This window comes from Cryptomeria japonica, chromosome 4, assembly GCF_030272615.1.
Source record: "Cryptomeria japonica chromosome 4, Sugi_1.0, whole genome shotgun sequence".
Taxonomy (NCBI): Eukaryota; Viridiplantae; Streptophyta; class Pinopsida; order Cupressales; family Cupressaceae; genus Cryptomeria; species Cryptomeria japonica.
The window spans coordinates 354295627-354310012 of record NC_081408.1 but is presented as its reverse complement, the minus strand read 5'-3'; the positions used below and the strand labels follow the sequence as shown (position 1 = coordinate 354310012).

Genomic DNA, 14386 nt, shown 5'->3' with positions numbered 1-14386 from the left:
TATAATCTTCGATTGCGCGTAAGGAAGGTAGAGGAAGTAGCAGATGGTCCACTTGACTTGGATGATATAGATCCTTACAGTGATTGGACGTCATAGGAGCAACCTCCATTGTTTTCTGAGGATGACAACACTGATTTGGAGAGGCAAGCTATGGAGGAGGAGGGGGGTGGATTTGGTTTCACGCTGGATGACATTGAGGAGGAAGAGGATGAGGATGAGGAGTCATTGCCAGTGCCACAAGCAGGTGGAGACATAGCTTCATCCAGGATGGAGGATGAGCCCGCCATACCGAGCAAGGAGGCACAGTCACGCACACTGCAGACTTCTAGGACTAGACCCTCTAGTTTTACCTCTCCCCTAGTTTTAGCTAGAGCTGGGAAGAGGAAATTGTAATTGTAATTTGTAATGATGTATTTACTTTTGGTTTTACAAAAACTATTTACTATTTTGCTTCCAGCCATCAGCATTCCTCATGAGGATGCGATTTTGTAGACACTTTGCATTTAAATATATCTAGAATCAGCTTGTTTCTTTTGTGTTATCATTTATTGACTCATTGGATGCATCTTCTCATTAAATTTTGCAAAAAAATGCATTTTTTATTAAAATTAAGCGTGTTTTTACGTTGCCGAGTTTTTTGCCGAGTTTTCCGAGTTTTTCCCGAGTTTTTTTCTCAGGGGCTTGGCGAGTCGAGCCGAGTCGCGAGTAGTCCAACTATGCCTAAAACAAAGGATATGTGTGATAGCAAGCTGCATGAAGATTTGTATTCTCGCAATGGAAGCAAACACAACCAACATGGACTACTTGTAAAAGATATTTTCAGTAGTTGTAAAAATGTAAATGTTTGGCAAATTGTTGCAAAGGCGACACCATTTGTATGGGCAAAAAAGGGACAGCCAAGAGTGTAACAGTGATGAACTACTGAATACTATTGTATTTTGTACATGAAATCTTGTTACAACCATGGCATGTCAATGGTTGTGGGGTGAGAAAACATATTCAAATGAACAATGTAAAATTGTAAGGCCTCCTCTATAAGAACCATGTCGTAATATCTTCCATTGCATTGTCAATGACCTCCAAATACAAAAACGATCATTCATGGCAACAGGTTTCCTAGGCCAAGGTGATCACAGTAGCATGGAACATTTAGCATAGAAGATTCACAAAAAGGTCACCATAAAGGACCACTTTGAAATAACTTCCATGATAATTGTGAAAATGACCTCCGCCGATGAGGATCATGCATGGCAGCCATTGTAGCATGTTTTGAGCATCACAAGTGATTGAAATCCAGCATAAAATAAATTGTTATGGTATACATGTTATATTTCATAAAGGGGGAGGAATGAAAAGAGGTGTGCTTGGTACTGAATCCAGGAGTGGATAAGCTCATTAATTGAAGAAAAACATTTCAGAAAAATGTCCATAGACAAACATGCGAAAATGAACACATAACATTACATGTCAAGTGAGACATTTTGGAATATTCTCATTTTGAATTCATATTTTCTTCCCATGTTTAGGTGGTGACTTCACATGAAAAAGTGAGAAGGGAAGATCTATGCACACTTGTGCAAGAATTAAAATGCATTTTTCCCGAATAGGCTCTTACCTTCGAATGGTGACCATAGATCAGAAATTTACACTTATTTGCATGTAAGTTGACCTCCTTGGTAGCCATGAGATTCTTTGGGGAAGTGAAGCACAAACATGCATGAGCACATCTCCATTTTCAGATATAGGGGAGAGCTGTAGGTACTTCCAGCACTTGGATAGTGTAAAAGGGGAGATGGGGCTTGGAAGATTAAAGAGAGGAGTAGAAACACTTCCTCACACATGCTTGTTTGTTCTTGCACGTGAACTTTTGAAAGAGGAACATCTCCAAAATAAAGAATTTTGATAAATAAAGGAAGCAGATTGAGAGATATGGAAGAATTAAGGACCCTAGGAGGAAGCCCTCAACCTATTCAGTTTGTGAAGATTGCTGATTTTGGAGCCAGGATGAGGGAAGTTTGAATCTGAAATCTTACTTTCTTCATACCATTTCTTTCTTACCCCAATTTCCTTGGTTTTGCTTATGGGCACTGGATGATCCTTATATGTGTTTGAATGTTGTAATCTGTACTTGATTGTGTATGCTGAGATGCCTGAAAACCCTTGTGCATTGGTGCATTGGTAATGACAACAAGAAAAGGGAGTTACGGAAAGAGAAAACAAAGAATGAATGTTAGTCTTTACCTATTACCTATGTCACTGATTGTCCATAGCCCGACCCCATATTCAAAACAAAACAGCTCCAGTACAGATGCTGGTTCTGGCTCTCCAAATAAATGCCCTGGGATCTTTAAAATATCCTAGTCCCAGAACAGACCCACAACAACAACTGTCTGCTGAAAGTTAAAAAGACTGTCCACAAAAATTAAAAAATTAAAAAGAAGTTAACCTACATCATAAATCACAATGTATAAACCTCTGATATTTTGAATTATGACGCAATTTGTTAACTACTATTTGCTGTAATACTCAAGATGCACGTAACATTGATATTGAGGTATTCTTCTTTCTTTTTTGAATATTTTCTGTCAGGTGCTTATAAAACAAACCATACTAGTGTCCCCAAAAATAGTGTTTCTCATGCTCATCACCGTGTCTTGGTAACTTAGCCTATTACATATTTTGTAAGGAGGTGAGAATGTAAATGTGAGAAAGGAGTAATCTTATGCCCTTAGATACAAAATAAGAAAATAAGAAAGAGCTATTGGAGGTTTGCATTTCAAATTCCAGTGGCTTGTCCATTGTGATGGAAATTGTCATTTCCATTGTCATGGGAACTGTCATGTCCATGGCTAACAGGGACAAGAGAAGATTTATGGAGACAATGATAATAAAAGTGCTGACAACTCCTTTTTGGTAATTGTCAGTCTTATCTCATGAAAGAATTCCTCTACGTTATAGATATAATAAATGCCAACCATTTTAGTCACACTAGGGTGAATGCTTGACAAACGAACTAATTAGTCTATGATTGTATGTTTTAAAGGGTTCGGCCTTTCAGGTGAAGACAGGCCAAGACAACCAAAGGGATGAATGCGACACGAGATGCTGAAAAATAATTTACAGGTGAATGTCAAGTACTTGATGGTCTTCATAGAACCTATCATACAGGAAATCAAAGATATTGACAAAATGCTTGTTCGGGGTAGAGCTGCAATTGAAGAAAGAGATCTCACACTAATATTGTAAATTGAGTGATATCAACCAATCGTTCAGCAAAGGTGAGCCAAGTTGGCAACTCCTTTGCACATAGCAAAATGCATCCACCTAAATCCAAATGGCAGGAAGAAAGTCTGGGGAGAGTACCTCTTACAGATAATCAAGAGATAAAGTAAGGTTCTGGAGCTACCATTACATAAATGTTCAATCCGGGATTCTTTGGCAGCATTTTCTTTATTTGTAGAACCTAGCAGCTCGTTCAACTCACAAGTGACTAGAAAGGGTCAGCACACTTATAGTTCTGTCCACTCTCTCTCAAGAGGAACAAGCTCCCACGAGGATATTCTAAATCTCTGGACAATACTGTGAAAGAAGGTAGATAAATACATCTAACTTGCAGACTGTCTTCGTGGAGACAAAAAAGTGGAATGAACCCTATACATGAGAATTGCATCAATAGATACCATTGATTATGATGTGAAAGCTAAAACTATGAAGACAAATGCATTAATTGCTCGAGCATGTGTACCTAGATTAAGACATATAATCTGAATTCTAAATGATTATTGGCTCTTTCTTGTTCAAGCCCAACACTAGTTGGAAGATTATTGTATTTGAAATTTGAGCTCGTATATATTTCCCTTGAGATCAAACCATTATACTCAGAATGGTTTCTTTCAAAAATAAAAGACACATCAATCAACTTCTTTTCCGAAATATCAGATTTAGTTTACACTTCTGAATTCTACCAAACTCGACAGTAAATATAAAAAACTGGTGAAAAGCTTTGGCCATAATAACTTTAAATTGTGCTGACCCAAAAATTTCGAAGAAGCTTTAAGTTTATACAATAAAAATCCTATGTTATTGTCACAATGATACTTGCTTTGAGTGAATTCAACGACTTACAATGGAAAAGATGTTTTGCAAGGGTATCATTAGGCATGTACTCTGCAACTAAGAGGCGCTCATCTCCTTCACAACAATACCCTATTAAATTGACCAATCTCTCATGGCGTAGCCGCCCAACACCCCAGGCCTCCTCCTGCACTTAACAAAGAAAATATAAGATAAGTTGAAAGGTAAGACATAAACATAGTGTCTAAAAGAATAACAACTGAATGAACTTACAGTCCTAATTTAAAAATAAAGGTGACGAGCAGCTTTAAGTTTTTCTGTGCAATTGTAGCCCAAGTTACTCTTAACTCTTAAGTCTAAAGCAATTAGAAAAAGGAAACAATTATCATGAAAGGAGTACCCAAATGAAACAAAGAACTGAAACTATACCACAAACTGCTTTGCATCAGGCCAAGCTATTCTGGGGAATTTTTTAACTGCAATCCAACGATTGTTCTCCAGTCTGCCTTTGTAGACAACATTTGGAGCCTTCTCTCCACTTTCAGAAACAATGTTGTCTGAGTTAAAGTAATTTGTAGCCACTCGTAGCTCCTCAAGTGAATATTCAGTGAATGGCGGAATAGAATCCATTTCAGGCTCCCCTCCATTTTCTGCAACAGTAACATTTTATAGAATTCACAAAATTCGATGCCTTTCTATGCAAAAAACACTAGTCAAAATACTAAAAAGAAAATTACAGTTTTCTCACATAGGAAATCTCTAATCTATCTAATAAACATCAAAATTGAATAGCAACTGCCAAAACAATATTGATACAGGACAGATAGCAATGTATGAAAAATATGTGTTAAAACTTATAAATCACTAAATCAGAAATATATATTAGTTTTTTAATTTATCAAATGTGTGTTGTGTAATGGCAGTGCCTCTGAAAATAGGATAAGCAAATTTTAAAAAGGAAAATCTGACTTCACAAAATTATGAATGGTCTATTGCCAGAATTGAGTCCAAACTATATAGTCATATGCATAGATTGGATTGTGAATTTGTTTATCATAAGTAACAATACTAGTTTAATGGCAAACGCAAAGTTATCAGCAAACAAGAAAGCCAAGTTGTATGCATCTATTATTATTAAAAACGAATAGGATTTTTCTGCACATAATGCCTTCTTGTGTTCACCATAGGACCTTTAACAGGAGTGAAACTAAATGACATTATATCCGAAGTCACAACAGTTAGTTGGCAAAGAAATGTTAATATTAGCAGCATAATTTGTTGCACTATGGGCAAGCACAAAGAAAAGCAGTTGAAGAAACAGGAATACAATCACAGTGAACCTCTAAAAACCGAATGAGAGAATGATATCTCTCGATAAAAACATTTATTCATGCTATTGAAAACAAAGGTAATCATGCTAAATGAAGCTCTAAAGGTACTGGGGGGCATAGGATTCCATCTGCAGAATACATCCCATAGTTGGCTGCCTGTGTTTGTGTCGTCAATAATGTAGCCCAATAACTTTGAAAGTTTATACTGGATATTAAGAGTTAAAATAAGCTGCAGTTGACTTTGAGGCTAAATGGGGTAACCAAGGGAATCACACTTGCTGCTATGTTGGAAATGCACCTACTGCAGGTCCTAGGGGAAACAATCACATGACATACCAAAGAGATACCTAAAACCTCAATCCAAAAACTTTAACAAGGAATTACCAGATTTTCACGTAGGTGGTGTTTCTGCAGTGTACCAAATTATGTGATGATTTATCAGGATTTAACTGCATAGATTCGACTCAATCTTCATGGACCCATGTTTTATGGGTAATGGACCATTTATAATCATGAAAGATGAATTCTTGAAAGCTACTTTATAAAGATGGGTTTTTAAAAAACACTAGTGAAATATGAGTTGAAAAAAATTGATTGAATCTACAAAGTTGAATCCCAATAAATCATCACAGAATTACCAGATGTTCACACCACACAAACAACGAAGCTAAAGCTTGAATAGCCATGACAATATGAATGATATGAAAGCAGCAGAGGCAATTAGGGCAATTTAATTTCATTTAGTTTAGATATCAATTTCCACATGTGGCCAAAAATGGGCAATGGCATTAGAGTAATAGAAGTATTACACCCTCCTCGCTCAATAATTAATAGAAAATAGCTTCTGGAAAAGAGATGCGATCATACCTTCAGGTTTGACAATGATTTCAACGTCTTCCTGGGTAGGAGGTGAGTGCCCAAGACTCGAGGGGCAACAACCCATGCCTTCCTTCTCGCTTATCAAATATGCTGATGGTTTCACTCCACCATAAACTTGTCTCGCCCGACCAAGAAAAAAATTAAAATTTAAAAGTCAGTCGGATAACCCAGATGACCCCATGGCTAAGATGGGACCGTCTGTTGATGACTAAACCATGTCGGAAGACAATCAAAAAAATACTGTAATGAACACTTGGCAAGTTAGGTTAGACTTCAGACGTCTTCCCCAGACAAGTACAAGCTGCTCCTCAGAAGAAATTTCTGTCAACGACTGACAGAAACAGACTGCAGTAAAACTCGCCAAATTTAGCCACGGCACTTTCAACCTCTGTCAGAAAACATAAACCAGTTCAACATTAGATTAAAATACGGCAACATCCCATACGCGACAAAAAGAAAAAACACATTAAGATGACAATAAATGCCGCAAATAATTCCCATCAAATGTCAAAAAGCCTGTCTTAATTTCCGATTAAACAACACTTACTGTGTCAAGACCTAATTACGGGAAAGCTGACAGGGATCCGGTTACGTGAGGAGCTAAGACATGCACAAATTACAGCATTTATGTCTAACGATTTTGAGAGCCTGTTCAAATATATGCCTTTTCAACTCCCCGTTGTACGGTTGATCAATATAAAAAGTATCGAGAATCTTTAATGTCTGTCGTTTCACAGTTTACACCAGAACAAATTGAGTTGTTTGTAGCTCACAGACCATGGGAATTCGGGCCCCTCGCCCTTGGTTTTCAAACAAATGAGATCTAATCATCTCTAACATTTGATTTCGATTCTGAGATCTGTAAAATCCTTTTCAGGAAACAGGATTCAAGAAAGAAAGAAAGCGAGGATGAAGAAATTATACCTGGTGATACGAAGAATCGTGGGATCTGAATCACAATATCCCGAACTTCCCACTTTCCCACACGCCCAAATTACGTCTCCAACTTGCTCTATGTTTTTTTCTTGAATGGAGGCAAAATCGTTGTTACTAATGGGTCCCACGCAGTGTGGGTGTAAAGGTGTGCGACATCCCGCCTGGACAAATATCCACATTTATGTGTTTTACCATCAGAGATGGCCACTGTGAAACAGGTTGTGAGAATTTTTTTAGGTCCCACAGCCAGGCATCCTAAGTTTCCATGTGTGTTCTTGCATTCACATTCATCACACTTCCAGATTTTGCATTCACATTAATAACAATTACGTACGCACCAGCTATTCAATTCACATTTACAATTTACAAAGTACGTGAATATATTCTTTTCAAAGTAGCTTAAACATGCAAGAGCTATATATTCTTATTTACATTATTTTATAATTTATATATTTAAATATTTAATTGTTTATTAGGTTGGTGGGATAAGTATCAAGTTTGAATTATGAGGCCGAGGTTTATTATTTGTGGTTTTATTGATTGGATGGTTAATCTATAGACTTGACAATTAAAAAACCAAAAATTTGAAATAAATATCTCCAAATTAATACATCTTAAACAAAGGGTTATATGTAAGAAGACATTTTAGGGATTACTTTTTTTATAAATTGTCTACTCACGTTATTCTTGAAAAGTTCAAGTGTACCATTATTAACAAACAAAGCATCATGTAGACATACATGCTTAAATAAACTAATAGAAATTTTAATAGTTTGATCTAAATTAGTCCTTCACATGATACAACCTTCTTGAAATTTCTTGTCAATGAAAAGGTTCTATGTGTTACTTAAAAAAATAGTTTATAACCTATTCGAGAAAAAGTGGCCAACTAGGCATTACTCTCTAAAATTAATTTTATGTTTTTGTGTTTTTAAAAAAAGGTCTATGAATGAAGAAAAGCTCAAATGATTGCAACCCAAATATAACATCAAATAATTAAGAAATCAAAGTAATAAAATTAGTAGCAAGAGAATCTTGATCATCATGTTTTAATCCCTAGTCACCATCTATAAAGTCTTGGTTATTTAGAATTGGCTCTCAATGAGTAATACCATTGTCTTGTGCAAGCTATTGTTCTTAAGTTTTTTCATTATAAATCATCTGACGATGAGGAAAAATGGGAAGTGTAAAGCCAAGGAACTTCCCATCCGCTCCAAGAGGAGGCCCCACTCACACTACCAAGAAGACATTGAGAAAGAGTGGCACTATAAGCACCCAAAAACATGTATGGAACTATATGGCAAGACTAATGATGAATAAATACTTAAAAGTCAACATGGAATGCTTAAAATAAATATATGAAGGCTAGTTCACATCTCTAAGGCAAAATCCTTCATGTTGAACCTCTTAGATCCCCATAGCTATTTTCAGTAGTTTTTATTTATTTCTCTGTGTTTTCCCATATTTATGTCTTCTTAAAAATTTGTGTTTTTTTCTAACTGAGCATCTTGTCACCTCAATTTTACATTCACTACCTTGTGAAAGCATCACAAGCAACTATGTGCACAATTCTTACTTAGAAATGTGATTTTTTTCTTTCATTTCTCCTCTTCTTTCATTCAATCTAGATCCACTTTTCATGTTTCCCTATACTAGCAACACTCCCATACAAAAAGTTCTTAAAGAAATAATTTAAAGTTATATAAAAATTTCAAATAAGTAGCTCAAACTCTACCAAATTTTCCTTGCAACCATAATTTGACAAATTGATCACACTCATTATTATCTCAACATTCAAATCCTATCTTCCTCTCTTATATTGTAGATATACAGCAAGCAATAGTTCACACGACATAATAAATAGGAACTAATACTAAAGATCTAAATTTAACTTGTTCCACATCTACAACATTCAACACTAAGTGTGGATTTCTAGTTTTAAAGTTAAACTAGTGTTAAAAGTCTTGTTTTCATTAGTTTTTATTATTTTATTTACTTGGATTAAATTTAAGTTGACACTCTTTTCAGTTATATATATAAAAGTTGCTACATTCAAATTAGAATATCTCATTGAAAAAAAAAAAATTAATATAATTACAAGTAAAATTTGAAAACCTGAAGGATTCAAGAAGTTTAGGTTGAATTCCCTCTTATCCCACACCCTGAACTCTTCTTCTTATATAAAAATCTTTTTTTCTTAGATTAAGATTGTGTTTACAATTGTCTTTCTAAAAACCATTATTATCACTTATAGCATTAAAACAAATCATTATTTACCATAGTATATTTTTTCTAGAAAACTTTTGATTGAAAACCTTGAGGATTCAAGAAGTTTAGGTTGAATTCCCTCTTATCCCACACCCTGAACTCTTCTTCTTATATAAAAATCTTTTTTTCTTAGATTAAGATTGTGTTTACAATTGTCTTTCTAAAAACCATTATTATCACTTATAGCATTAAAACAAATCATTATTTACCATAGTATATTTTTTCTAGAAAACTTTTGAGAATTAGTGATAGAATTTTTTATACATATTAAAATAAATAGGTTTTTTTTTAAATTGAGACATAATTTACATAAATCAAGAAAGCCTAGAAGAATGCTTTCATGCAATTTTTATTATATTATTGTTCATAATTTAACTATTTATTGCTAACATGTCTTTAGAAGGGAATTCAACTTTTTTTCTTTTTTTTAAGAAAAATAATTTTATTTCTTACATCCAAAAGAAAGAAAAATATCATTTATATAAGTTGTCATTAATTACATTTTCTTTAATCGGTGTTAAGCTTTTGGATTAGATTGTATGCTAGTTTTTTAATCAATATTTCAGATCACTCTATGATCCATCATCAGGATAGTATAGAGTTAGGAGACATCAAATGATCAATTGCAGATCTAACCTTAGGCTAAGAAAGTAGAGGGGGAGAGGGGTGATATGTGGTTCAAGGTAACGGGAAACCAAATAAACAAAAGAAAGAAAAAGAGTTTGACAAGAAAGAAAGAAAAAAGAGAAATGTTAAATCCAAAAGAGAACACTACCAAAAATACTATAATGAGAATATAATAAAGACATTAAAAGAAAAACACCACAAATAAAGAAAAGAAAATCAAAGATAAAAAAACACTAAATAAAACTAGAACCAAAATATAAAATGAAAAAACAAAAGACCCTGGCATATAAGCTAAATTAGAGACAATATGTTTATTTGCATTTATTTAATATTTTATTAAAAGATAAATTAAAAAAATTATAATCAATCATGTATTTATTAGTGTTTGTAGCTGAGAGTAGTTTTTTTTTCATTTGATTCTTGTAATTAAATAAAATATTTTTGTTAATAGTTACTTGGCTACTCAAGAATTGCAAAAAATGGTATCAAAATGTCAGGACCAGGGAATAAAAAGTTCATTAGATCCCTAGTAGGAAAAATAATCAAAAGACTAAAAACTACAATCAAATCCAAAACTTTATATTATATAATTTTGAAAGGTTTAATTACTTTCCCATCCCATCATCCATAGTATTTTTTCCTTTACAAAATGAGATGGAGGTAAATTATATAGTTCTTCCTAATCCAATCCCAATTAAACATATTTTTATTATGTTTTCTTCCACAAACTCATCATCAACTTTCATACAACAAATATTTTCCTTAACAATCATAGATGTGAAGAGATTCAAATTGATACATTTGATTATCTCTTGTAATTCCTTATATAGCTTACCTCAGTTCTCCAAAAGTAGGTGCAAGTGATGTGTTGACTGAAAAACAGAATACAGACATTGATCCAAAGATATAAGGGTGTAATTTGGAAACAAAGTTTTAAAATGTATAGATTATAAGAAAGGATGTTAGTAGGGATACTATCTAAGGGTTGCGTCCCTATCATAGGAAAGAGATCTATTCACCAAAATAAAGGATAGGTAATATAGAGATAAGAGATAGAAGACACAATGGAGATATAAGAAATGTACTTGAAATATTGATATATGAATATAAATACTTTTGATAATGGGTCTAATCTATGTATGTGCTATTTATTTTGGATTGAATACTACAATTTTATCTGGAATAATCTATTTGTTGCTCCATTAGGATTTGAGTCCAGGGTTCCAAGACTACAACTACAAAAATCCTTTGGGAATAGAACTTTGATCTGTCTCCTTCAAATTTCTTTCTAACATTGGTTTATCTTCTTAATGTCTACCATGTGAGAAGGGGTTAGGCGCCAAGGGGATGAGAAATGGAAAGAGGAAAGGGTCTAAAAATAACCAATGAAAAAATGTGACTATTGACAAAACCAAATGAACAACCACCATGGAATGACAAATAGGAGCAGTGCAACACCAAACCCTACACACCCACGGCAAAAGGTGATAACAAGAATTCAAGAGAGATAAAGGAGAAAACCAAAGCAAGAAAAGTAAATACCATGGCCAACCCTAATGGATAGGACATAAGGCTGAGACAAACAGTGGAAAGGGAAGAAAGATTGAGAAATATGAATAAGCTCACCAATGAGGGTGGTCTTGAGCATGCAACTATGGGCGTTGTCGATAGGAGATGAAAAATAAATAAAACTGGAGAGGAGGATACCCCAAGAAACATAAATTCACAATCTGACAAAATACAAGGGTTAGTGAGTAATATACAAACAACCTTTGAAGAGTACAAAGGAAGGAGGACACGGTTGTTAAGGTCAAGAAGTAGTGGTATGGCTCCTACCCTACCACAAACCCCCGAGAAGGATTTTACTAATATCACGATCAAATTAGATGATAGGTTCAAGGATTTCATGCAAAATCCAAAAAGAATCACATCCATGAACGATGACTATTTGGAAAAATTAGTCATTTTAAGTATGAGAAGATTAAGAGAAGAAGAGGATAACTAAGGACTAAATGAAGTGGTGTGTCCAAGTAACATGTCTCTTACAAATCAAGGAGTAAAAATGAGTTTTGAAACAACACAGTCCTTCGACTAGGACCCATCCCTTGCCATATACAAAAGTAGAAGAATTGATATAGAGAAGATATCATAGCAAAAAGAGAAGAAAGAAGAAGAGCGTGAACAAACAACAAGAAGCGGTGAGAAAGAGATATTGTAGAATGGGATATCAAAAGAAGAATACTTTGACATAAAATTAGAAAGAGATGAGAGCAGAGAAGAAAATTCCTATAGTAATAATAGTAAGAGAGAAAAGAAACCAATAAATGAGAAACTGGTAAGCACTCATCAAACACCACATAACCCTAGAACAAGCTTTAGCACAATTAACACAGTCATTAGAATTCTAGTATTTGGTATTGACACCGTTGACATAGAAAAACATTGGTTTATTTTGGAATCCATATGGGAGAAAATTGGGCAATTTGTAGATAAGGAGAGATTGTTGGAATCTGTGGGGTCCCTACAGAAGGATGAGTTAGAATGGTATGTTAAACATTACCCCTAGCATGCAGCCACCCAAATGATGTTAAGGCAGAATTATTAATAAACTTCAAGACACCGATAGTCCCTACTAAAAGCATCACAAAAATGAGAAGCCCAACACAAGGAACAACGTCAATAAAGGAGTATAATTGGAAGTTTAAAGAGGTTTGTAGAAAATTGGAAGAACCTATAATAGAAAGAGAAAAAAAAAAGGACTTAATGGTTCATTTCTAGACTGAACAAAGAAATCAAAGTGGGGTAAGATGGAAAATATTTTCAGAACACGGTGACTTGATCACAATTGCCTACCGAATAGAGGCCAACCTTAGAGGCTATCAAGGAGAGACCGAAATGTAGAAATCTTGGAGAATCTACAAGAACAAATTAAGAGGCTGGTGATAAACCAAGAAATTAATTAGGACCTCAAAACCTAATCAGATATTATGTACTTATTACAATAGAGAGGGTCATGTTTAGAATGACTATTCTAAGGATAGGGTAGCAAAGACACTAGTGGGCCACGAGAACTATCAAGCCTAACTCTATGCATTGTGCCTACTATCAAGAGTGGGATTTACATCTCACCAAAAATTCTCTCAAAAATAGACCTCCAATGCAAAATAAAGGAAATGCATCTTGTCTACATGTCATAACTATACACAAGAGGAGAGAGATGAATCAGGTTACTAAATCCCCCCTTTGGCAAGACAACTGAAATGCTTGTTTTATGAATAACCAAGGCTACCAAGATGATAACTAGAACTCTAACTATAAAAGAGGCAAAGGAAAAAAAAGTAGTGGTGTAACCTGTTTAAATTGTGGTAAATTTGGTCACTATACATTAAAATGATAGGTCAAAAAGAGGCAAAAGTGCACATTCTGCAAAGAAGAAAATTATGCAATGTTCACTTGCGAAAAGGCTAGCAACTTTTACACCAATAAAAATTATAACCAATCATCTTGGAGTGTTGAACTACAAAGAGGGGTCAATGTGGTCCAGAGAGTACTATAGCAGGGTGTAAGAGGCTATCATAGGATGGATGTGTGGATTTCAAATACATCACATGAAGATAACTTTGGAGAAGAATTGATAATAGAGAGAAAGAAGAAAAACATCGGGAAGAATAAAGCCAATGCAATGACCAAACAAGGCACCGATGCCAATAAAAAGAAGATAAAATCCTTAGTAGAAGAGGGATTTGAGGAATATTATAATTTGGAAGATGAGGAAGAAGTACTAACATTATTCCAACCAAACAAAAAGCATCGTGAAATAACATAGCAAGCCAAACAATCTATAAAGTAGTAGTTGCGGGAGGAAGTAGGATCCTTTACAGAACACGATATGAGGATATTAAAGGATATAGCTACCATTTCAGGGAGAAATATCTAGTAGGGAATTTGAAGTAATAGGGAAAGTATTGGAACAAGAAGGAACAAGTAAATCAACTTTCAAATGACTTAAATTGGAATATTGGCCCCTTGCTAATAAATGTGAAATTGAACGATCATAAGGTCAAATATGTCATGCTAGATCTAGGAGAAAATTTTAAATATAATACCTTTTACAACATGGGAAAAGTTAGGGAGTTGAAAACTTGTTAAGACACCAATGAATATAAGTTTACCGTATGGTTCTAAAATGGAAACCCTTAGAACATGGAAAATTGTAGAAGTCAATGTTAAAGGGATATAACAATGTGTTGATTTCGAGGTAGTGCAAATGA

General features: G+C 34.4%; 1 protein-coding gene across 3 annotated transcripts in view; it reads right to left on the bottom strand.

Moving 5' to 3' along the window:
• LOC131063641 (serine/threonine-protein kinase BSK1) overlaps positions 1-7512 on the bottom strand; it is a 96090-nt gene extending 88578 nt beyond the window's left edge. The window contains exons 1-5 of one of the 3 annotated variants that reach the window (XM_057997535.2): positions 7209-7512; positions 6832-7084; positions 6273-6672; positions 4504-4724; positions 4126-4261 (exon numbers count right to left, since the gene is read on the bottom strand). In XM_057997535.2, coding sequence (XP_057853518.1) covers positions 4126-4261; positions 4504-4724; positions 6273-6348 — 433 coding nt within the window. In that variant the 5' untranslated portion in view covers positions 6349-6672; positions 6832-7084; positions 7209-7512. The remainder of the gene's footprint in view (positions 1-4125; positions 4262-4503; positions 4725-6272; positions 6673-6831; positions 7085-7208) is intronic. The other 2 variants (XM_057997536.2, XM_057997534.2) reach the window with 2 other exon arrangements.
• Between the last annotated feature and the right edge of the window lie 6874 nt (positions 7513-14386).